The 23,503-nt window shown below is 56.1% G+C and overlaps 1 protein-coding gene across 1 annotated transcript in view; it reads right to left on the minus strand.

Annotated features, from left to right (window-relative positions):
• cog3 (component of oligomeric golgi complex 3) overlaps window positions 1-23,503 on the minus strand; it is a 74,856-nt gene that overhangs the window by 47,018 nt on the left and 4,335 nt on the right. Inside the window, exons 2-5 of the mRNA XM_043700324.2 lie at window positions 3,468-3,614; window positions 2,130-2,191; window positions 652-817; window positions 176-250 (exon numbers count right to left, since the gene is read on the minus strand). Of these exons, the coding sequence (XP_043556259.2) occupies window positions 176-250; window positions 652-817; window positions 2,130-2,191; window positions 3,468-3,614 (450 nt within the window). The remainder of the gene's footprint in view (window positions 1-175; window positions 251-651; window positions 818-2,129; window positions 2,192-3,467; window positions 3,615-23,503) is intronic.

A 23,503-nucleotide genomic window follows, 5' to 3' on the forward strand; every position in this document is an offset into this window, starting at 1 on the left:
GGATTATGTGGAAATACTAGGCGGCTATGTTTTAACTTGTAAACTGCTCCTCCAACTGGAAACCCAAAGACCACAAGGTTTTGTGCATCAGGTGGTGCTTTCATAAGTGCAGCATCAAGGGGGCTGTGATGATACAGAACAGGCTTCACGATAGAACAGACCGCAAAATACTTACTGCGTTTATATTTTCTAATTCATTGAAATATGAAAGCTTCTGCTGAATGCTCTCAGCAAGATCAACCAGCTCTGACTGTTGAGAAAAATACAATAAAAAGGTATTACAGCAGAAATCAAACCATCCATATAAAGATTATGTTCAGCAACAGAACTCCTTTTACATTTAGAAGTACACAAAAAGCCAATTGACACCTACAAAGCCCTCAATCCCGCAACAATCGAACTTCACAGACCACATCAAGTGCACAGTCCACATTATGGACCTTCAGGGAGGGCTTAATTTAAACCAGCATTCCTATTAACAGGCAGATATCACAAGTCGCCGATACTAACAAGGTCCTGAGTGTTGGAAATCAAAAATGACCTTGGGGAAGGCTCAAGGCAGACTGGAAAGAGGATTGTCATGCGCACTGTGGGGGAAGGGGGCAGCATTTCAGGTAGCAGAGCCTTTACTGTGCCCTAAAGCTTTCTTACCTGTTCCCGCAGGAGCTGCTCACAAGCCTCATGTAGTGTACCTGTCTTGGTGGACACAAAAAGGTACTGCTTCTGCAAAGACTCCAAGTGTAGCAAGGCTGTGTTGACGTCATTCAGTATTGCATCACATTGCTCCTGAAAGCCATATAGATAATCCCTCATTTCTCTAGGAGCAAAAGAAAGTTACACTCGCTGACATATAGAATCTTCAGCGTGATTAAGGTGTACTCGAGTCAGCAATAACCGACAGGTAATACAGGAAAGTGAATGCATGAAATATGAAGTCACCGTCTGACAGCCTATTCGCAGTCAAATATTCTGTACTTTAGTTCATCTTGTCACACAGCTTGTACTTCTCTTTGACAATATGGACACATTTTGAGATCAGGATGAAGGGATGTCAGCACTGAATCAAAAACAGCCATTTCCCCTGAAAGTACTTCCACATCAGGCGTGATGCATCCCCTCAACTCAAAATCACAGACCTTACCATAAGCATTGCAAACTCTAACTCATCAGTCTGACGTTTCCATTTCCCACGCCTTACGCCCATTCCGAGGTTTTTGGGAGCAGATTACAAGCAGTTTTGTCTTTATGCACTCATGAGAAACAGGAACTAGACTTATTGCCCAGTTACATTTAGAGGTCTAACCAGAGAGAGAGACTAGAATCTTAATTTAAGATCCAAGAGTGCAAGAATACAGTTTCAATCCAACTTCCAGGGCAGCCTGTTCGTATTATTTGTTACAACAGCATTTATTTAAGCCAGTACGTTTTTAAAGGCATGCTCACTTCAGTTCCTCACACAAGGCAGTTAAAACATTGCATTGTTTGAACTTAATCATGAAGCAAATAGGTCTTATGTTTTTCTAACTTCTGCAATATGTACACAGAATGGTCTATTTCCTTTAATTCAGTCATTCAAATCAAGTTAGCTGTGCAATGATATTTTTGGATAAATTTCAATTTTTCCATGATGCTTGTATTATTTAATTCAAATTATTGAATATATCTTAATGCTTTAAACCCAAAACCCCATCCATATTGTCAAGTAGACATGCAGTCTGTGATGTAAGAATGGCGAGGATACAGTGTAGGATCCACAACACAGCACTGGTAAATTCTCAAACTCAGAGTGGCCACAATGACCAGCACTAAGCAGCGACCACTAGTTTCCCTTGTGGTGGTAGCAGGTGAAGGGGGAGAAGGATACAAGTATAAAGTGAGTGACCCATTCACCTCTTACCTCTACTGGCAGCTGGTACTGATCATAAATGTATACCCAAAAAAGAGAGTCCATGTTCCACCTCTTGGTGATAAAAGGCAATGGAAGACCAGGAGGAAATATAGAGGGAAATTCCACTTCAGGAAAATGCAGTGGAATCGCTTCATTATCCTGTGAACAATGCTAAGTCAGAGCCGGAATCCACTGCAGGAACAGGGGCCCTAGCCACTGGCGAACAAGAGGGAATACGTACCTGTATTTTGTTCCTTCGTCTTGATCCATCTGTGCCTGTATCCTGGAAAACCAGGTGTAGAACTAAAAAGAGGATAAACAACCTTTTAATAATGCATTAATGATTTGTAATATCTTCCACAAAGCATTTGGTTGACCACCCTCCCTTTAAGAGGGCATGCATCAAGGACCTAGTGAACTATGCCATCAGACAGCACGCACCTGGTAGGACAAACGGATCTCTTCTGTTCCACAAAGTTTTATGAGACTAGCAACTGGGATTAACAGGAAGGAAGGGGCAGCTTGGACTAGTGCACCTCATGTAGCACAAATGGCTTGCTGTACCTGATCTATCCAGACATGGTAAAGAAAAACAAAATACTTTGTAATGGCTTCATTTCCCATTTCTGCATCATTACCTCTAGAGTTCCCATCCTCAGTCCTTTGCACATGTATGCTGTCGACATGCAATCTCCCTAACTACCACTTCTGTCTCTGATATGTCATAATGCCTGGACAAGCAAAATGTTCTTCCATTAAATACTGGAAGGATTGGAGCCCTTGCCTTGGATCATTATAATAATCTCTGGATTCCGTCTCTCTCCTTAACCTCAGCCATTTTAAATTTAAAGTTCCTCATTAAGGAAATTGTTTGCATGATCAGAACATATCAACAACAGCCAACAGTGTGAAAATGGTGGCATAGTGGCAACGTCATTGGAATACTGAACCACAGATTAAGGTTTTGGGGACATTATGGGATGGTCGAATTTAAATTCGATCAATTTATGTATGAAGCTTAAAGCTAGGTTCAGTAATGGTGAACATTAAACTACCAACAATTGTAAAAGCCCATCTGGTTCAACATTTGGGGAAGGCAATCTGCCACTGCTACCTGGTCTGATCTATGCATGACTCCAGACCCACAGCAATGTGGTTGGCTAACTGTTACCTGACCTCTCAAAAGGCCTAACAAGCCACTCAGTTCATGGACCACTTTATATAAACAAGAATATACCCGTATAAGCTCATATTTTCTGTTATCTTAAAGCTGGTGTTAACCTGTTAATATGAAGGAGAAAATCTAGGCAACAGAAACAAAATGATATTTAGATTTGTGCACATGTAAATGAGAAACAGGAGGTATCTATGAATCTGAGTGCATAGCTATTTGACAGCACTGAACACCTTTTGTTACACAATATCCTATTGTTTAAAATGATCCTGTTAATGTGCATACTTTAGTCTCTTTCTTTATCATTTTGTTGAGACAACAACAGAAGGCCATTACCCAAAGTTTAACTCTTTCATGTCCTAATAACAAGTGCATCAATTCTGTACATGGCAATTGGGTAGGTACCTGCTGAGCAGTTTCAATTTTCTCATTTTCCATGTCTAAGGCAATAAAGCCTTTGAGAAGAACATCCTCAGTAGATTCAGGAACTGCAGCTGTAAGAGGAACAGTGATGGATCTCGATGCCAGGCTGCAAAGGTCCTCAATTGGCAACTATTGGAAAGATAACAGAGGTACATCTAGGTTAACTATATACACAGCAAGCTAACTGTCAGGGAGGACTAGCAACCAAGAGGTTGAGATGACAAATCCCAACATAGCAACTTGCTCATGAGTTATGTTGGAAATCTACTGGATAGCACCCATGAAAAGTCATCAAACCCTCATGATTATTGTACAAATCCAACTAACATCCTTGGGTAAGGGTTCAGTCCACACCACCCAATTGCCTCTTCATGGTTTCAGATGACGTTACAGTTGCTAATACAGTAAATGCTGTCCTTTCAACAATTCTCCAATCCAAAAACAAATCAGTGATGCAATAATCCACAAATATATTGGCAACTGTTCATTCACCATTAATTTATCAATTATCTAGTGATGGCTATTTCAAGCTGACTTGAAGTGAAACATCGAAGGCTTGCTGTCAGCCAGTACGCAGCATTTACACCACAGAACTGCATCTCGTGAGCTGAAAATTGTGGCATAGTTTTACACCAATTAAATAACCTCTTTGCTTTGGGGAAAGAAACACAAAGTCCTTGCAAGAACTTGGCCTAATGGTAATATATAACTGGAAAGAGACTTGCTTTCTCCTTGTGTGTTGTCTGTATCCAATTTTCTTTGGGAAAATTCAACTATGCCAACATTTGCCTGGTTAGCTCATTCCGCCAGTATCCAAACACATCACCCCCTACACCGGTCTCTGGTCTGACTCCTCAAATTTAAGGTTTGCACCCTTGCATTCATGTCTATCTAAATATTAGCCCAAAACTCTCTGTAATGAAATCCAACACCACAACCTTTAAGATTAATGCAGTCATCTAAATTATGGTCTTCTATACATTCTGGATTTTTGCTGCACCCTCAGTTGGAGACTGCACGCACAGCTGAAGCTCTATAGTTCCCTCATATAATCTGCCTATCTTGTTCTCTCCTCCTTCAAAATGGTTTTTAAAAGTAATCACATTAAGCATGCTTTTGTTCACTATCACGACATTACTGCATGCGATTCAATCACAGAATCCCTACAGTGTGAAAGAAAGCCATCCTGTCCATCGTGTCCAGATCTACTCCTCCAAAGAGCATCCCACCCAGACCCTTCCCCCTATCCTATCCCTGTAACCCTGCATTCCCCGTGGTTAACCCATCTAGCCCACACATCCCCAGACACAATGGGCAATTTAGCACAGCCAACCCAATTTCTAAATTCTTGGAAGTGCAGGGTTGGATTAGAACAATTCAGCATGGATTCAGTAAGGGGAGGTCATGCCTGACAAACCTGTTAGAATTATTTGAAGTAACAAAAAGGTTAGACCAGGGAAACCCAATGGATGTTATCTATCTAGATTTCCAAAAGGCCTTTGACAAGGTGCCTCACGGGAAGCTGCTGAGTAAGGTGAGTGCCCATGGTGTTCGAGGTGAGCTACTGGTATGGATTGAGGATTGGCTGTCTGACAGAAGGCAGAGAGTTGGGATAAAAGGTTCTTTAACGGAATGGCAGCCGGTGACAAGTGGTGTCCCGCAGGATTCAGTGTTGGGCCGCAGCTATTCACTTTATATATTAATGATCTGGATGAAGGGACTGGGGGCATTCTGGTGAAGTTCACCGATGATACGAAGTTAGGCGGACAGGCAGGTATTTCTGAGGAGGTGGGGAGGCTGCAGAAAGATTTCGACAGGTTAGGAGAGTGGTCCAGGAAATGGCTGATGAAATTCAACATGAGCAAGTGCGAGGTCCTGCACTTTGGAAAAAAGAATACAGGCATGGACTATTTTCTAAAGGGTAAGAAAATTCATAAAGCCAAAGTACAAAGGGATCCTAGACCAGGATTCTCTCAAAGTTGAGCCCATGGTTAAGAAAGCAAATATAACGTTGTCATTTATCTCAAGAGGGTTGGAATATAAAAGCAGCAATGTGCTTCTGAGACTTTATAAAGCTCTAGTTAGGTTTCATTTAGAATACTGTGTCCAATTCTGGGCCTCACATCTCAGGAAGGGCAAACTGGCACTGCAGCGTGTCCAGCAGAGATTCACACAAATGATCCCTGGAATAGTAGGCTTAACATACGATGAAAGGCTGAGGATCCTGGAATTGTATTCATTAGAGTTTAGAAGGTTGAAGGGGGGATCTAATAGAAACATACAAGATAATGCATGGCTTAGAAAGGGTGGACGCTGGAATTATTTCCGTTAGGTGGGGATACTAGGAACTGTGGGCACAGCTTTAGAATTAGAGGGGGTCAATTTAGAATGGAAATGAGAAAACGTTTCTTCAGCCAGAGAATGGTGGGTCTGTGGAATTCATTGCCATGGAGTGCAGTGGAGGCCGGGATGTTAAATGTCTTCAAGGCCGAGATTGATAAGTTCTTGATCTCGCAAGAAATTAAGGGCTCCAGGGAGAGTGTGGGTAAGTGGAGTTGAAATGCCCATCAGCCAAGATTAAGTGGCGGAGTGGAGTCAATGGGCTGAATAGTCTTACTTCCGCTCCTACGTCTTATGGTCTTGTTAACCCACCTAACCTGCACATTTTTGGACTATGGGAGGAAACCAGAGGAAACGCACACAGACGCGAGAAGAATGTACAAACTTCACATAGTTGCTGAGGGTGGAATCAAACCCAGGTCCCTGGCACTGTAAGGCAGCACTACTAACCACTGAGCCACCCTACAATTTATTTTTAAACTTTACCTGGTTAAACACCTGCAAACGCTTTTACTAAGAGATATATGTCGTCCGTGCGACTTTATTCATGTTTGTGCATATGCATGCAAGAGAGAGAGTGGGCTTGGCAGGGTGTGGTGGTTACGTGGCACCCATCATCAGATTGCAATCTGGGCACTGGTATCACTGGAGCACAGCAGAATAACAACCTCAGTGGTGGATCTCACACACACATTCGCTGCTGCAAATTCCTAACACTTTGCAATCCCAGCCAGAAATAGCACACTAGACTCAGGAGGCCCGAGGAGGAGTGTTAAATGGCAAACTCTTCTCTTCTCGTGGGTTTCAGGTTATACTGTGCTTTCTGTAATTGCATTCATTGAAGAGCAAAAATGATTGTTTAAGATAAAGTTTCTTTTGATTTCCACTTTCCAAGTACACCTAGTCTCAAGTACTCCAGCAAGAGGAGAGTAAGCTCTGAGATGTAAGCATAGGAAAAAGACTGGACCAAGGAGTAGGCCATTCAGCCCTTCAAGCCTGCTCCACTATTTCATATGATGATATATCATCCAACTTCACTCTCCTGTTCCCGCTTCTTCCTAATACCCCTTGATTCCTTTAGCCCCACGAAACATATTCAACTTCTTCTTGAAAACATTCAATGCTTTGACCTTAAATCACTTCCTGCAGAGAATTCCACAGGTTCACCATACTTGGTGATGAAATTTCTCATCTCAGTCAGAAATGGCCTACCTTGTCGTCTTAGAGTAGGACCATTCATCTAGTCTAGTCCTGTTTGAAACTCGAGAGTTTTTGGGGGATGCCCCATCTTCTTCTAAACTCCAGTGAATATATTCCTAACTGATCCAGTCTCTCTTCAAATGCCATCCCAGAAAACACTGGTAACCTCTTTGCCACATTCCATCCGTAGCCAGAACACCCATCTTCCGATAAGGAGACCAGAATTACACACAATATTCCTGCACAATTTCAGCAGGGCAACCCTGTTCCTGTACTCAAATTCTCTCATAATAAAAGACCAACAAACTCAAGCATGCTTACTTTCAGCAATATATATGAATATAGGAGAAACAATGGACAGGGAAGACCTTTTCTACTGTGCCCCATACAACTGAGGTACATTGTGCTTTACAGTATTTTCATTCTCCACATTGACTATTGGGACAACGATTTCAACGTTACCGAAGATGAACTGAAGAAAATTACATCTGCTGTAGGAAAGATGTTATTAAACTGGAAAAAGTGCAAAACAGATTTACGTGGATGTTACTGAAACTGGAAGATTTGATATATAAGGAAAAGCTCAGACATTTTTCCCCGGAGTTTAAGCGGAGGGGTAACTTTATAGACGTTTATAAAACCTTGAGGGGCATGAATAGAGTAAATAGATTAGGTCTTTTCTCAGGGTAGGGGCATCCAAAACTAGACGGCAGCCAGAAATAGCACAGAGGGCGGTGCATTTATGGAATAAGCTGCCAGAGGAAGTGGTAGAGGTGGGTACAATTACAACATTTAAAAGACATTTCGACAAGTAGGCAAGGTTTAGAGGGATAAGGAGCAAATGCTGGCAAATGGGAGTGTTTTGGAAACCTGGCCGGCATGGATGAGTTGGGCCAAAGGGCCTATTTCCATGCTGTATACCTCTGTGACTCTAAATGAATGTCATACCAACAGGATGATAACAGAAAGATAGCCGCATGGTCAAGAGAGACAGTGGTCAGGTCCAGCTGTGTAAGAAAGTAAGTTTATGAGGAGGACTCTTGGAGGACAGTGATACTGAATCTACTCCTGGGTGAGGAAAATCTGTGTTCAAGTCCCATCTGCCCTGCAGAAGTATCTGAACAGGTTGTGGCACCATGGTAGCAACCCGACCTCTGAACAAGGAGGCCCAGAATCAAGTATAATCTGCTTCATTGGCGTGTAACACCACTCTGAGCAGGTTGATTAGAAAATACCTATAAGTTTATGAGACTATTTAGAGGGATTAGACAATTAAACATCCCTATGCTAGATCTATTCTGTAGAATCCACTTCCTAGGAAGATCTATGATTAAATATTCTTTCTAACTGCAAAACTTATTTGTCATTGCTGGAGAGAAAATAGAACAGAGTGAGACCAGAAATTATCTACAAAGATAATCTTGTCTTTTGAGATATATGGGGAAAAACAATAGACAATAGGTGCAGGAGTAGGCCATTCTGCCCTTCAAGCCTGCACCACCATTCATTATGATCATGGCTGATCATCCTCAATCAGTATCCTGTTCCTGCCTTATCGCCATAACCCTGGATTCCAGGGGCCTCCACTGCATTCTGGGGCAAAGCATTCCACACCCCCACCACTCTCTGGGTGAAGAAGTTTCTCCTCATCTCTGTCCTAAATGGTCTACCCCATATTTTTAAGCTGTGTCCTCTGGTTCGGGACTCACCCATCAGTGGAAACATGTTTCCTGCCTCCAGAGTGTCCAACCCTTTAATAATCTTATACGTCTCAATCAGATCCCCTCTCAGTCTTCTAACCTCAAGGGTATACAAGCCCAGTCGCTCCAATCTTTCAACATAAGATAGTCCCGCCATTCCAGGAATTGAACTCGTGAACCTACGCTGCACTCCCTCAATAGCCAGAATGTCTTTTCTCAAATTTGGAGACCAGAACTGCACACAATATTTCAGGTGCGGTCTCACCAGGGCCCTGTATAGCTGCAGAAGAACCTCTTTGCTCCTATACTCAATCCCTTTGTTATGAAGGCCAGCATGCTATTAGCTTTCTTTACTACCTGCTGTACCTGCATGCTTACCTTCATTGACTGGTGTACAAGAACACCCAGATCTCTTTGTACTGCCCCTTTACCTAACTTGACTCCATTTAGGTAGTAATCTGCCTTCCTGTTCTTGCCACCAAAGTGGATAACCATACATTTATCCACATTAAACTGCATCTGCCATGCATCTGTCCACTCACCTAACCTATCCAGGTCACCCTGTAATCTCCTAACATCCTCCTCACATTTCACCCTGCCACCCAGCTTTGTATCATCAGCATATGTGCTAATGTTACTATTAATACCATCTTTTATATCATTAATATATATTGTTAAAAAGCTGCGGTCCCAGCACTGATCCCTGCGGTACCCCGCTGGTCACTGCCTGCCATTCTGAAAGGACAAAGTGCTCAGTGTTATTCATTGGAACGTAATAAAAAAAATGTCTTTTTGTTATTCAGTATAAAGCTCTGCAAGATTGCTCTTTCAAATTAAGATTGCTGGTCTACAAATTGGAAAAGAGTGGCGTTTAGATAAACTTGTTCCTGTTTTCAAGATGCATGTATTGAGTCATTAACTGTGAAAACAGAACAAGCTTGCGTTAAAGTTAAAAGCAGATAAGACATGTCACCACTCTATGGTCAATAACCTGAAATGTTTCTCTCTCTCTCTCTTTCTATCCCCACAAAAGCTGCTAGACCTGCTCAGTGTTTCCAACATTTTCTGTTTTATTTAAAAGCTTGCCGTACTGATGAATAGAATTTTCTCCCTCAGAGTTTTAGCTTTTGGGCTATGTTCTACAATCATTCTTAGTGTAAGAAAAGAAAAGGGCTACATCAACAGGGCGACCAGCAGATACGAGCAGATTGTGCGAAGGATTCGCCAATGCCACTAGATGAATGCAACTCTCAAATGATCTTTGTAAATGACAACTTAAATATTGTGTAATATTAATTCTCATTGTGCTTAAAATCAAATCATTGACTGCGACCAAATATGGAGCTTCAAACAAATGGCCTAGAGGTATCTGTCATAACAATAAAAAACTAGTAAAAGCAATAACTCAAATTCTAGCTCCTTTTGTTTTGCTGTACCTCACATCCCTCAATTCCCTTACTTCCCATTCATTTCAATCTTGAATATATGGGGTTCTTGTGGTAGTGCCCTACCTCTGGGCCAGAAGGTTCAAGTCCACCTCCTCCTGAACAAGTCTATTGAACACATCCATATTCAATCACAGAGTCAGAGAAATGTACAGCACAGAAACAGACCCTTCAGTCCAACTTGTCCACGCCGACCAGATATCCCAACCCAATCTAGTCCCACCTGCCAGCACCCGACCCATATCCCTCCAAACCCTTCCTATGCATATACCCATCCAAATGCATCTTAAATGTTGCAATTGTACCAGCCTCTACCACATCCTCTGGCAGCTCATTCCATACACGTACCACCCTCTGCGTGAAAACGTTGCCCCTTAGGTCTCTTTTATATCTTTCCCCTCTCACCCTAAACCTATGCCCTCTAGTTCTGGACTCCCTGACCCCAGGGAAAAGACTTTGCCTATTTATCCTATCCGTGCCCCTCATAATTTTGTAAACCTCTATAAGGTCACCCCTCAGCCTCCAACGCTACAGGGAAAACAGCCCCAGCCTGTTCAGCCTCTCCCTATAGCTCAAATCCTCCAACCCTGGCAACATCCTTGTAAATCTTTTCTGAACCCTTTCAAGTTTCACAACATCTTTTTGATAGGAAGGAGACCAGAATTGCATGTAATATTCCAACAGTGGCCTAACCAATGTCCTGTACAACTGCAACATGACCTCCCAACTCCTATACTCAATACTCTGACCAATAAAGGAAAGCATACCAAACGCCTTCTTCACTATCCTATCTACCTGCAACTCCACTTTCAAGGAGCTATGAACCTGCACTCCAAGGTCTCTTTGTTCAGCAACACTCCCTAGGACCTTACCATTAAGTGTATAAGTCCTGCTAAGATTTGTTTTCCCAAAATGCAGCACCTCGCATTTATCTGAATTAAACTCCATCTGCCACTTCTCAGCCCATTGGCCCATCGCCCTTCTTAAACAGTGGCACCACGTTTGCCAACCTCCAGTCTTCCGGCACTTCACCTGTGACTATCAATGATACAAATATCTCAGCAAGAGGCCCAGCAATCACTTCTCTAGCTTCCCACAGAGTTTCAGGGTACACCTGATCAGGTCCTGGGGATTTATCCACCTTTAACCGTTTCAAGACATCCAGCACTTCCTCCTCTGTAATCTGGACATTTTGCAAGATGTCACCATCTATTTCCCATCATTGCAACTTCTGCAAGTTCAAAGCCATTACAGGAGAGTCACTGGCTGCAACTAGATGGCTAAGAACAGAACCACACAGGATCAGTCCCACTCCTCCTGATGCTCCAACAAAGTGCCTAAAGAAGTTTTGCCAGAGTAAGAACACTATACAAATGCTAGATAATTGCATGAGGACAGCAAGAGGTATTAGCTTCAGCAACATTAAAGTAGAGCTGTAAAGGGGATAAGGATTGAAATATGAAACATGGGATCTGAGGCCCCATCATTCATGCCTGTATGGCTGATGGGTAAAAGGCTGAGTTGCTCCAGCCTTTGAAGCCTGTAGAATCCTTGAAACTTTATTCTACCAATTAGTAATTCACATGGCATAGCTCCTTTATCATGCAAATTAGATTTTGATGAAGAATGCGCAAAGGCTTTCAGTAAAGTGAATTTTAAGCAGTTTGAAAGAATGTAAGGGCAGTAGGGGAGGTACAGAATTTTCAGAAGGAGATTACAAAACCTGGACCAAGGGGCTGATGGAACAGATGCAGCTAGCAGATAGATTCATGTCCTCCTGCTGGTGATAAAATATTCAAAATCAGAAAGCCCAAGTGATGTTGAGGTACAGTTATGCTCCAATGATATAACTGGGTCAATGGTCAGGATCTTGCACTCAGAAAGCTTCCCACAAAGATCTAACTATCTCTGTGAAGTAGACTTTCATATTCCAGGTCAATTTGTTTCTGGTGCCAGGTCGAGGAAATCTCCAGCCATACAGCAGCAGTGATGTCAGCAAGGGGGGTAAATAACCAATCACAATGAAGCACTCTCTCAGACAAAAGACCAGGAAGTAAAAATATCTGTATCCCTTGACTTTCAATTTCCTAACTTTACAGATGGCAAAACATGGATTGGGAGATATGAGCTGAAGGCGAATGATAGAATTTTAAACTAAGAGAAAATGGAAAATGTGAAACTTCTCATTATGGAGAAATTTACATGCAAATAAAATTACTCCTTCAAAGCCAATGACGGTGTGTGGTGGTTCACAAACATGATTAACTAATGAGAAGAAGATTAAGTACTAATAAAGTAAGTGAGTGCAACTCTTTCAAGGATTTTTATACTACACTAACAATTAAAAAGTGTCAGCACTTGTCAGTTCAGTGATTTCTGTTAGACTACACTGGAGGAGCTCATGTTCTCGAGAGACGCAGCTTGATTGACAATAACCTCTGGATTTCCATATTTAACTATAAAATGTGCACGTATGGACTCCAGACGTTAGTCAGTTTCAGCAGAGTAGGAAAGGCAATATCTGCCAGTATCACATTACTGCTACCGACAGCATGAGACATTCACTTAAATGAAAACAGAATGCTACACACAGTTATCTCCAACTGTAGTCAACTGCAATCAATTGATAAGACAATAAAATGCTATATTATACATTTGGCAGCAAAAGTCTCCAAAAAGCGCATCAAGATTTCATGCAATTATTCAGCTTGAAATATCAAAAGTGACAAATGACAGTTGATAATGGGCAAATTGCTCAACGAAAAATAACTTAATTGTTGCTCTTCCCTCATTCAATCTCCCTATTTTAATTCACTGCCACTACGTCACAAAAGAAACCAAACTGTGCTTTTCAAAAGTATAGCAAAAGTTGGAACCATAGACTGCACAAAGTACAGGCTGATCCAAGGAGAAACATTGAACGAAAAGCATCAGGCAGGATTCCTGCTCCCAATTCCTGCATCGAGCTTGAATGAGGAGTAAACTTACATAAGCCATGTTAATTGCAATCATTCTTTTTGGCGGGGGGGGGGGGGGAGAAAAGAGGGAGATAAGAGAGAAGAATGGTTGTTGTAGTGTCCATTAGTATCATCGGGCGGCACGGTGGCTCAGTGGTTACCACGGCTGCCTCACAGCACCAGGGTCCCATCGCCATATTAGATTAGATTAGATTAGATTACAGTGTGGAAACAGGCCCTTCGGCCCAACAAGTCCACACCGACCCGCCGAAGCGAAACCCACCCATACCCCTACATTTACCCCTTACCTAACACTACGGGCAATTTAGCATGGCCAATTCACCTGACCCTGCACATCTTTGGACTGTGGGAGGAAACCGGAGCACCCGGAGGAAACCCACGCAGACACGGGGAGAACGTGCAAACTCCACACAGTCAGTCGCCTGAGGCGGGAATTGAACCCGGGTCTCAGGCGCTGTGAGGCAGCAGTGCTAACCACTGTGCCACCGTGCCGCCCACAATTAGATTAGATTACAGTGTGGAAACAGGCCCTTCGGCCCAACAAGTCCACACCGACCCGCCGAAGCGAAACCCACCCATACCCCAACATTTACCCCTTACCTAGCACTACGGGCAATTTAGTATGGCCAATTCACCTGACCTGCACATCTTTGTGATGTGGGAGGAAACCGGAGCACCCAGAGGCAACATATGTCTGCATGTGTTTCCTCCGGGTGCTCCGATGTCCTCCCACAGTACAAAGATGTGCAGGTCAGGTGAATCGGCCATGCTAAATTGCCCCGAGTGTTAGATACATTAGTCAGAGGGAAATGAGTCTGGGTGGGTTACTCTTCGGAGGGCCTGGTTGGGCAGAAGGGCCTGTTTCCACACTGAAGGGAAATGTAATCTAATCAGCTTCAAATGCTCTCTGCTGGTACAAACCAAATTGTTGGTGTTGGTGGGGAGGGTGTTGGTGGGGGGGGGGGGGTGTTGGTGCAGGGGGGGTGTTGGGGCGAGGGGGGGTGCTGGGGCGAGGGGGGGTGCTGGGGCGAGGGGGGGTGCTGGGGCGAGGGGGGGCGCTGGGGCGAGGGGGGCGCTGGGGGGAAGGGGGGAGGGGGGGGAAGGGGGGAGGGGGGGGAAGGGGCGAGGGGGGGGAAGGGGCGAGGGGGGGGGAAGGGGCGAGGGGGGGGGAAGGGGCGAGGGGGGGGAAGGGGCGAGGGGGGGGGAAGGGGCGAGGGGGGGGAAGGGGCGAGGGGGGGGGAAGGGGCGAGGGGGGGGGAAGGGGCGAGGGGGGGGGAAGGGGCGAGGGGGGGGGAAGGGGCGAGGGGGGGGGAAGGGGCGAGGGGGGGGAAGGGGCGAGGGGGGGGGAAGGGGCGAGGGGGGGGGAAGGGGCGAGGGGGGGGGAAGGGGCGAGGGGGGGGGAAGGGGCGAGGGGGGGGGAAGGGGCGAGGGGGGGGGAAGGGGCGAGGGGGGGGGAAGGGGCGAGGGGGGGGAAGGGGCGAGGGGGGGGGAAGGGGCGAGGGGGGGGGAAGGGGCGAGGGGGGGGGAAGGGGCGAGGGGGGGGGAAGGGGCGAGGGGGGGGAAGGGGCGAGGGGGGGGGAAGGGCGAGGGGGGGGAAGGGGCGAGGGGGGGGAAGGGGCGAGGGGGGGGAAGGGGCGAGGGGGGGGGAAGGGGCGAGGGGGGGGAAGGGGCGAGGGGGGGGAAGGGGCGAGGGGGGGGGAAGGGGCGAGGGGGGGGAAGGGGCGAGGGGGGGGAAGGGGCGAGGGGGGGGAAGGGGCGAGGGGGGGGAAGGGGCGAGGGGGGGGAAGGGGCGAGGGGGGGGAAGGGGCGAGGGGGGGGAAGGGGCGAGGGGGGGGAAGGGGCGAGGGGGGGTGTTGGGGAGAAGGGGCGAGGGGGGAAGGGGCGAGGGGGGGAAGGGGCGAGGGGGGGAAGGGGCGAGGGGGGGAAGGGGCGAGGGGGGGGAAGGGGCGAGGGGGGGGAAGGGGCGAGGGGGGGGAAGGGGCGAGGGGGGGGAAGGGGGCGAGGGGGGGGAAGGGGCGAGGGGGGGGAAGGGGCGAGGGGGGGAAGGGGCGAGGGGGGGAAGGGGCGAGGGGGGGGAAGGGGCGAGGGGGGGGAAGGGGCGAGGGGGGGGAAGGGGCGAGGGGGGGGAAGGGGCGAGGGGGGGGAAGGGGCGAGGGGGGGGGAAGGGGCGAGGGGGGGGAAGGGGCGAGGGGGGGGAAGGGGCGAGGGGGGGGAAGGGGCGAGGGGGGGGAAGGGGCGAGGGGGGGTGTTGGGGGGAAGGGGCGAGGGGGGAAGGGGCGAGGGGGGGAAGGGGCGAGGGGGGAAGGGGCGAGGGGGGGAAGGGGCGAGGGGGGGAAGGGGCGAGGGGGGGAAGGGGCGAGGGGGGGAAGGGGCGAGGGGGGGAAGGGGCGAGGGGGGGGAAGGGGCGAGGGGGGGGAAGGGGCGAGGGGGGGAAGGGGCGAGGGGGGGGAAGGGGCGAGGGGGGGGAAGGGGCGAGGGGGGGGAAGGGGCGAGGGGGGGGAAGGGGCGAGGGGGGGGAAGGGGCGAGGGGGGGTGAGTGTCGGGGTGGGGGGGGTGAGTGTCGGGGTGGGGGGGGTGAGTGTCGGGGTGGGGGGGGTGAGTGTCGGGGTGGGGGGGGTGAGTGTCGGGGTGGGGGGGGTGAGTGTCGGGGTGGGGGGGGTGAGTGTCGGGGTGGGGAGGGTGAGTGTCGGGGTGGGGAGGGTGAGTGTCGGGGTGGGGGGGGGTGAGTGTCGGGGTGGGGGGGGTGAGTGTCGGGGTGGGGGGGGTGAGTGTCGGGGTGGGGGGGGTGAGTGTCGGGGCGGGGGGGGTGAGTGTCGGGGCGGGGGGGGTGAGTGTCGGGGCGGGGGGGGTGAGTGTCGGGGCGGGGGGGGTGAGTGTCGGGGCGGGGGGGGTGAGTGTCGGGGCGGGGGGGGGTGAGTGTCGGGGCGGGGGGGGTGAGTGTCGGGGCGGGGGGGGTGAGTGTCGGGGCGGGGGGGGTGAGTGTCGGGGCGGGGGGGGTGAGTGTCGGGGCGGGGGGGGTGAGTGTCGGGGCGGGGGGGTGAGTGTCGGGGCGGGGGGGGTGAGTGTCGGGGCGGGGGGGGTGAGTGTCGGGGCGGGGGGGGTGAGTGTCGGGGCGGGGGGGGTGAGTGTCGGGGCGGGGGGGGTGAGTGTCGGGGCGGGGGGGTGAGTGTCGGGGCGGGGGGGGTGAGTGTCGGGGCGGGGGGGGTGAGTGTCGGGGCGGGGGGGGTGAGTGTCGGGGCGGGGGGGGTGAGTGTCGGGGCGGGGGGGGTGAGTGTCGGGGCGGGGGGGGTGAGTGTCGGGGCGGGGGGGGTGAGTGTCGGGGCGGGGGGGGTGAGTGTCGGGGCGGGGGGGGTGAGTGTCGGGGCGGGGGGGGTGAGTGTCGGGGCGGGGGGGGTGAGTGTCGGGGCGGGGGGGGTGAGTGTCGGGGCGGGGGGGGTGAGTGTCGGGGCGGGGGGGGTGAGTGTCGGGGCGGGGGGGGTGAGTGTCGGGGCGGGGGGGGTGAGTGTCGGGGCGGGGGGGGTGAGTGTCGGGGCGGGGGGGGTGAGTGTCGGGGCGGGGGGGGTGAGTGTCGGGGCGGGGGGGGTGAGTGTCGGGGCGGGGGGGGTGAGTGTCGGGGCGGGGGGGGTGAGTGTCGGGGCGGGGGGGGTGAGTGTCGGGGCGGGGGGGGTGAGTGTCGGGGCGGGGGGGGGTGAGTGTCGGGGCGGGGGGGGTGAGTGTCGGGGCGGGGGGGGTGAGTGTCGGGGCGGGGGGGGTGAGTGTCGGGGCGGGGGGGGTGAGTGTCGGGGCGGGGGGGGTGAGTGTCGGGGCGGGGGGGGTGAGTGTCGGGGCGGGGGGGGTGAGTGTCGGGGCGGGGGGGGTGAGTGTCGGGGCGGGGGGGGTGAGTGTCGGGGCGGGGGGGGTGAGTGTCGGGGCGGGGGGGGTGAGTGTCGGGGCGGGGGGGGTGAGTGTCGGGGCGGGGGGGGTGAGTGTCGGGGCGGGGGGGGTGAGTGTCGGGGCGGGGGGGGTGAGTGTCGGGGCGGGGGGGGTGAGTGTCGGGGCGGGGGGGGTGAGTGTCGGGGCGGGGGGGGTGAGTGTCGGGGCGGGGGGGGGTGAGTGTCGGGGCGGGGGGGGTGAGTGTCGGGGCGGGGGGGGTGAGTGTCGGGGCGGGGGGGGTGAGTGTCGGGGCGGGGGGGGTGAGTGTCGGGGCGGGGGGGGTGAGTGTCGGGGCGGGGGGGGTGAGTGTCGGGGCGGGGGGGGTGAGTGTCGGGGCGGGGGGGGTGAGTGTCGGGGCGGGGGGGGTGAGTGTCGGGGCGGGGGGGGTGAGTGTCGGGGCGGGGGGGGTGAGTGTCGGGGCGGGGGGGGTGAGTGTCGGGGCGGGGGGGGTGAGTGTCGGGGCGGGGGGGGTGAGTGTCGGGGCGGGGGGGGTGAGTGTCGGGGCGGGGGGGGTGAGTGTCGGGGCGGGGGGGGTGAGTGTCGGGGCGGGGGGGGTGAGTGTCGGGGCGGGGGGGGTGAGTGTCGGGGCGGGGGGGGTGAGTGTCGGGGCGGGGGGGGTGAGTGTCGGGGCGGGGGGGGTGAGTGTCGGGGCGGGGGGGGTGAGTGTCGGGGCGGGGGGGGTGAGTGTCGGGGCGGGGGGGGTGAGTGTCGGGGCGGGGGGGGTGAGTGTCGGGGCGGGGGGGGGGTGAGTGTCGGGGCGGGGGGGGGTGAGTGTCGGGGCGGGGGGGGTGAGTGTCGGGGTGGGGGGGGTGAGTGTCGGGGTGGGGTGGGGTGAGTGTCGGGGTGAGGGTGGGGGGGGGTGTGTGTCGGGGAGGGGGTGGTGTGTGTCGGGGGGGTGAGAGTTTCGGGGTTAGGGTGGGGGTGGGGGTGAGTGTCAGGGTGGGGGTGGGGGGGGTGTGTGTCGGGGAGGGGGTGGTGTTTGTGTCGGGGGGGTGAGAGTTTCGGGGTTAGGGTGGGGGTGGGGGTGAGTGTCAGGGAGGGGGTGGGGGTGCGAGTGTGCGCGCCGCGGTGTGAGGGTGAGAATGTCAGGGTGGGGGTAGGGGGGTGTGTGAGCGTCAGGGAGCGGGGGTGTGTGAGGGTGTTAGTGGGGATGGGGATGAGTATCGGGGGGTGTGAGGTTGGGGGTTTGAGGGTGGGGGTGTGGGGTGAGAGTGTCGGGGGGGTGTTGTGGGGGGGTAGTGAGAGTGGGGAGGAGTGTCAGGGGGGTGTGAGGGTGGGTGTCCGGGAGCGGGGGGGGGGAGAGGGGTGGGGGTGAGAGGGTGGGGGTGTCTGTGGGGAGGGGGGGGGAGAGTGAGGGTGGGGGAGGAGTGAGGGTGGGGATGAGTGTCAGGGGGTTGTCGGGGTGGGGGGAGTGAGTGTCGGGGGTGTTTGTGGGGGGGGGGGAGTGAGGGTGTGGATGAGTGTCAGGGGTGTGAGGGTGGGGGTGTGGGGTGAGAGTGTCGGGGGGGGTGAGAGTGTCGGGGGGGGTGAGAGTGTCGGGGGGGGTGAGAGTGTCGGGGGGGGGTGAGAGTGTCGGGGGGGGGGTGAGAGTGTCGGGGGGGGGGTGAGAGTGTCGGGGGGGGGTTGAGAGTGTCGGGGGGGGGTGAGAGTGTCGGGGGGGGGTGAGAGTGTCGGGGGGGGGTGAGAGTGTCGGGGGGGGGTGAGAGTGTCGGGGGGGGGTGAGAGTGTCGGGGGGGGGTGAGAGTGTCGGGGGGGGGTGAGAGTGTCGGGGGGGGGGTGAGAGTGTCGGGGGGGGGGTGAGAGTGTCGGGGGGGGGTGAGAGTGTCGGGGGGGGGGTGAGAGTGTCGGGGGGGGGGTGAGAGTGTCGGGGGGGGGGTGAGAGTGTCGGGGGGGGGGGTGAGAGTGTCGGGGGGGGGGGGTGAGAGTGTCGGGGGGGGGGGTGAGAGTGTCGGGGGGGGGGTGAGAGTGTCGGGGGGGGGTGAGAGTGTCGGGGGGGGGGTGAGAGTGTCGGGGGGGGGGTGAGAGTGTCGGGGGGGGGGTGAGAGTGTCGGGGGGGGGGTGAGAGTGTCGGGGGGGGGGTGAGAGTGTCGGGGGGGGTGAGAGTGTCGGGGGGGGTGAGAGTGTCGGGGGGGGTGAGAGTGTCAGGGGGGGGTGAGAGTGTCGGGGGGGGGTGAGAGTGTCAGGGGAGGGTGAGAGTGTCGGGGGGGGTGAGTGTCGGGGGGGGTGAGTGTCGGGGGGGTGAGTGTCGGGGGGGTGAGTGTCGGGGGGGTGAGTGTCGGGGGGGGGTGAGTGTCGGGGGGGGGTGAGTGTCGGGGGGGGTGAGTGTCGGGGGGGGTGAGTGTCGGGGGGGGGGTGAGTGTCGGGGGGGGGTGAGTGTCGGGGGGGGTGAGTGTCGGGGGGGGGTGAGTGTCGGGGGGGGTGAGTGTCGGGGGGGGTGAGTGTCGGGGGGGTGAGTGTCGGGGGGGGGGGTGAGTGTCGGGGGGGGGTGAGTGTCGGGGGGGGGTGAGTGTCGGGGGGGGGTGAGTGTCGGGGGGGGGTGAGTGTCGGGGGGGGGTGAGTGTCGGGGGGGGGGTGAGTGTCGGGGGGGGGTGAGTGTCGGGGGGGGGTGAGTGTCGGGGGGGGTGAGTGTCGGGGGGGGTGAGTGTCGGGGGGGGTGAGTGTCGGGGGGGGTGAGTGTCGGGGGGGGTGAGTGTCGGGGGGGGTGAGTGTCGGGGGGGGTGAGTGTCGGGGGGGGTGAGTGTCGGGTGGGGGTGAGTGTCGGGTGGGGGTGTGAGGGGTGGGGGTGTGAGGGGTGGGGGTGTGAGGGGTGGGGGGGGTGAGGGGTGGGGGGGGTGAGGGGTGGGGGGGTGAGGGGTGGGGGGGTGAGGGGTGGGGGGGTGAGGGGTGGGGGGGTGAGGGGTGGGGGGGTGAGGGGTGGGGGGGTGAGGGGTGGGGGTGTGAGGGTGGGGGTGTGAGGGTGGGGGTGTGAGGGTGGGGGTGTGAGGGTGGGGGTGTGAGGGTGGGGGTGTGAGGGTGGGGGTGTGAGGGTGGGGGTGTGAGGGTGGGGGTGTGAGGGTGGGGGTGTGAGGGTGGGGGTGTGAGGGTGGGGGTGTGAGGGTGGGGGTGTGAGGGTGGGGGTGTGAGGGTGGGGGTGTGAGGGTGTGAGGGGTGGGGGTGTGAGGGGTGGGGGTGTGAGGGGTGGGGGGGTGAGGGGTGGGGGGGTGAGGGTGGGGGTGTGAGGGTGTGAGGGGTGGGGGGGTGAGGGGTGGGGGGGTGAGGGGTGGGGGGGTGAGGGTGGGGGGGTGAGGGTGGGGGGGTGAGGGTGGGGGTGTGAGGGTGGGGGGGTGAGGGTGGGGGTGTGAGGGTGGGGGTGTGAGGGTGGGGGTGTGAGGGTGGGGGTGTGAGGGTGGGGGTGTGAGGGTGGGGGTGTGAGGGTGGGGGTGTGAGGGTGGGGGTGTGAGGGTGGGGGTGTGAGGGTGGGGGTGTGAGGGTGGGGGTGTGAGGGTGTGAGGGGTGGGGGTGTGAGGGTGGGGGTGTGAGGGTGGGGGTGTGAGGGTGGGGGTGTGAGGGTGTCTGTGGGGGGGGTGTGTCAGGGGGGTGTGAGGGTGGGTGTCAGGGAGCGGGGGGTGTCAGGGAGCGGGGGGTGTGAGGGGTGGGGGTGTGAGGGGTGGGGGTGTGAGGGGTGGGGGTGTGAGGGGTGGGGGTGTGAGGGGTGGGGGTGTGAGGGGTGGGGGTGTGAGGGGTGGGGGTGTGAGGGGTGGGGGTGTGAGGGGTGGGGGTGTGAGGGGTGGGGGTGTGAGGGGTGGGGGTGTGAGGGGGAGAGTGAGGGTGGGGGGGGAGAGTGAGGGTGGGGGGGGAGAGTGAGGGTTAGGGGGGAGAGTGAGGGTGGGAGGGGAGAGTGAGGGTGGGAGGGGAGAGTGAGGGTGGGAGGGGAGAGTGAGGGTGGGGGGGGAGAGTGAGGGGGGGGGGAGAGTGAGGGGGGGGAGAGTGAGGGTGGGGGGGGAGAGTGAGGGTGGGGGGGGAGAGTGAGGGTGGGGGGGGGAGAGTGAGGGTGGGGGGGGGAGAGTGAGGGTGGGGGGTGGAGAGTGAGGGTGGGGGGGGGAGAGTGAGGGGGGGGGGAGAGTGAGGGGGGGGGGAGAGTGAGGGGGGGTGAGTGTCGGGGGGGTGAGTGTCGGGGGGGGGTGAGTGTCGGGGGGGGTGAGTGTCGGGGGGGGTGAGTGTCGGGGGGGGTGAGTGTCGGGGGGGGTGAGTGTCGGGGGGGGTGAGTGTCGGGGGGGGTGAGTGTCGGGGGGGGGTGAGTGTCGGGGGGGGGTGAGTGTCGGGGGGGGGTGAGTGTCGGGGGGGGGTGAGTGTCGGGGGGGGGTGAGTGTCGGGGGGGGGTGAGTGTCGGGGGGGGTGAGTGTCGGGGGGGGTGAGTGTCGGGGGGGTGAGTGTCGGGGGGGGGGGTGAGTGTCGGGGGGGGGTGAGTGTCGGGGGGGGGTGAGTGTCGGGGGGGGGTGAGTGTCGGGGGGGGGTGAGTGTCGGGGGGGGGGTGAGTGTCGGGGGGGGGTGAGTGTCGGGGGGGGGTGAGTGTCGGGGGGGGTGAGTGTCGGGGGGGGTGAGTGTCGGGGGGGGTGAGTGTCGGGGGGGGTGAGTGTCGGGGGGGGTGAGTGTCGGGTGGGGTGAGTGTCGGGTGAGTGTCGGGTGGGGGTGTGAGGGGTGGGGGTGTGAGGGGTGGGGGTGTGAGGGGTGGGGGGGGTGAGGGGTGGGGGGGGTGAGGGGTGGGGGGGGTGAGGGGTGGGGGGGTGAGGGGTGGGGGGGTGAGGGGTGGGGGGGTGAGGGGTGGGGGGGTGAGGGGTGGGGGGGTGAGGGGTGGGGGGGTGAGGGGTGGGGGTGTGAGGGTGGGGGTGTGAGGGTGGGGGTGTGAGGGTGGGGGTGTGAGGGTGGGGGTGTGAGGGTGGGGGTGTGAGGGTGGGGGTGTGAGGGTGGGGGTGTGAGGGTGGGGGTGTGAGGGTGGGGGTGTGAGGGTGGGGGTGTGAGGGTGGGGGTGTGAGGGTGGGGGTGTGAGGGTGGGGGTGTGAGGGTGGGGGTGTGAGGGTGGGGGTGTGAGGGTGTGAGGGGTGGGGGTGTGAGGGGTGGGGGGGTGAGGGGTGGGGGGGTGAGGGGTGGGGGTGTGAGGGTGGGGGTGTGAGGGTGTGAGGGGTGGGGGGGTGAGGGGTGGGGGGGTGAGGGGTGGGGGTGTGAGGGTGGGGGTGTGAGGGTGGGGGGGTGAGGGTGGGGGTGTGAGGGTGGGGGTGTGAGGGTGGGGGTGTGAGGGTGGGGGTGTGAGGGTGGGGGTGTGAGGGTGGGGGTGTGAGGGTGGGGGTGTGAGGGTGGGGGTGTGAGGGTGTGAGGGGTGGGGGTGTGAGGGGTGGGGGTGTGAGGGTGGGGGTGTGAGGGTGGGGGTGTGAGGGTGGGGGTGTGAGGGTGGGGGTGTGAGGGTGGGGGTGTGAGGGTGTCTGTGGGGGGGGTGTGTCAGGGGGGTGTGAGGGTGGGTGTCAGGGAGCGGGGGGTGTCAGGGAGCGGGGGGTGTGAGGGGTGGGGGTGTGAGGGGTGGGGGTGTGAGGGGTGGGGGTGTGAGGGGTGGGGGTGTGAGGGGTGGGGGTGTGAGGGGTGGGGGTGTGAGGGGTGGGGGTGTGAGGGGTGGGGGTGTGAGGGGTGGGGGTGTGAGGGGTGGGGGTGTGAGGGGTGGGGGTGTGAGGGGTGGGGGTGTGAGGGGTGGGGGTGTGAGGGGTGGGGGTGTGAGGGGTGGGGGTGTGAGGGGGAGAGTGAGGGTGGGGGGGGAGAGTGAGGGTGGGGGGGGAGAGTGAGGGTTAGGGGGGAGAGTGAGGGTGGGAGGGGAGAGTGAGGGTGGGAGGGGAGAGTGAGGGTGGGAGGGGAGAGTGAGGGTGGGAGGGGAGAGTGAGGGTGGGAGGGGAGAGTGAGGGTGGGAGGGGAGAGTGAGGGTGGGGGGGGAGAGTGAGGGGGGGGGGGAGAGTGAGGGGGGGGAGAGTGAGGGTGGGGGGGGAGAGTGAGGGTGGGGGGGGAGAGTGAGGGTGGGGGGGGGAGAGTGAGGGTGGGGGGGGGAGAGTGAGGGTGGGGGGGGGAGAGTGAGGGTGGGGGGAGAGTGAGGGTGGGGGGGGAGAGTGAGGGTGGGGGGGGAGAGTGAGGGTGTGGGGGGGAGAGTGAGGGTGGGGGGGAGAGTGGGGGTGGGGGGGGGGGAGAGTGAGGGTGGGGGGAGTGTCAGGGTGGATGTCAGGGAGTCAGGGGTGTGAGGTGTGAGCGTGGGGGTGTGGGGTGAGTGTGTCGGGGGTGTCTGTGGGGTGGGGAGTGAGGGTGGGGATGAGTGTCAGGGGGGTGTGAGGGTGGGGGTGTGAGGGTGGGGGTGTGAGGGTGGGGGTGTCGGGGGGAGTGAGTGTGTCGGGGGGAGTGAGAGTGGAGATGTGTCAAGGGGGTGTGAGGGTGGG

Source organism: Chiloscyllium plagiosum, unplaced genomic scaffold (genome assembly GCF_037043375.1).
Source record: "Chiloscyllium plagiosum isolate Xiang-an unplaced genomic scaffold, Cpla_swu_hap1 HiC_scaffold_12, whole genome shotgun sequence".
Classification (NCBI taxonomy): domain Eukaryota; kingdom Metazoa; phylum Chordata; class Chondrichthyes; order Orectolobiformes; family Hemiscylliidae; genus Chiloscyllium; species Chiloscyllium plagiosum.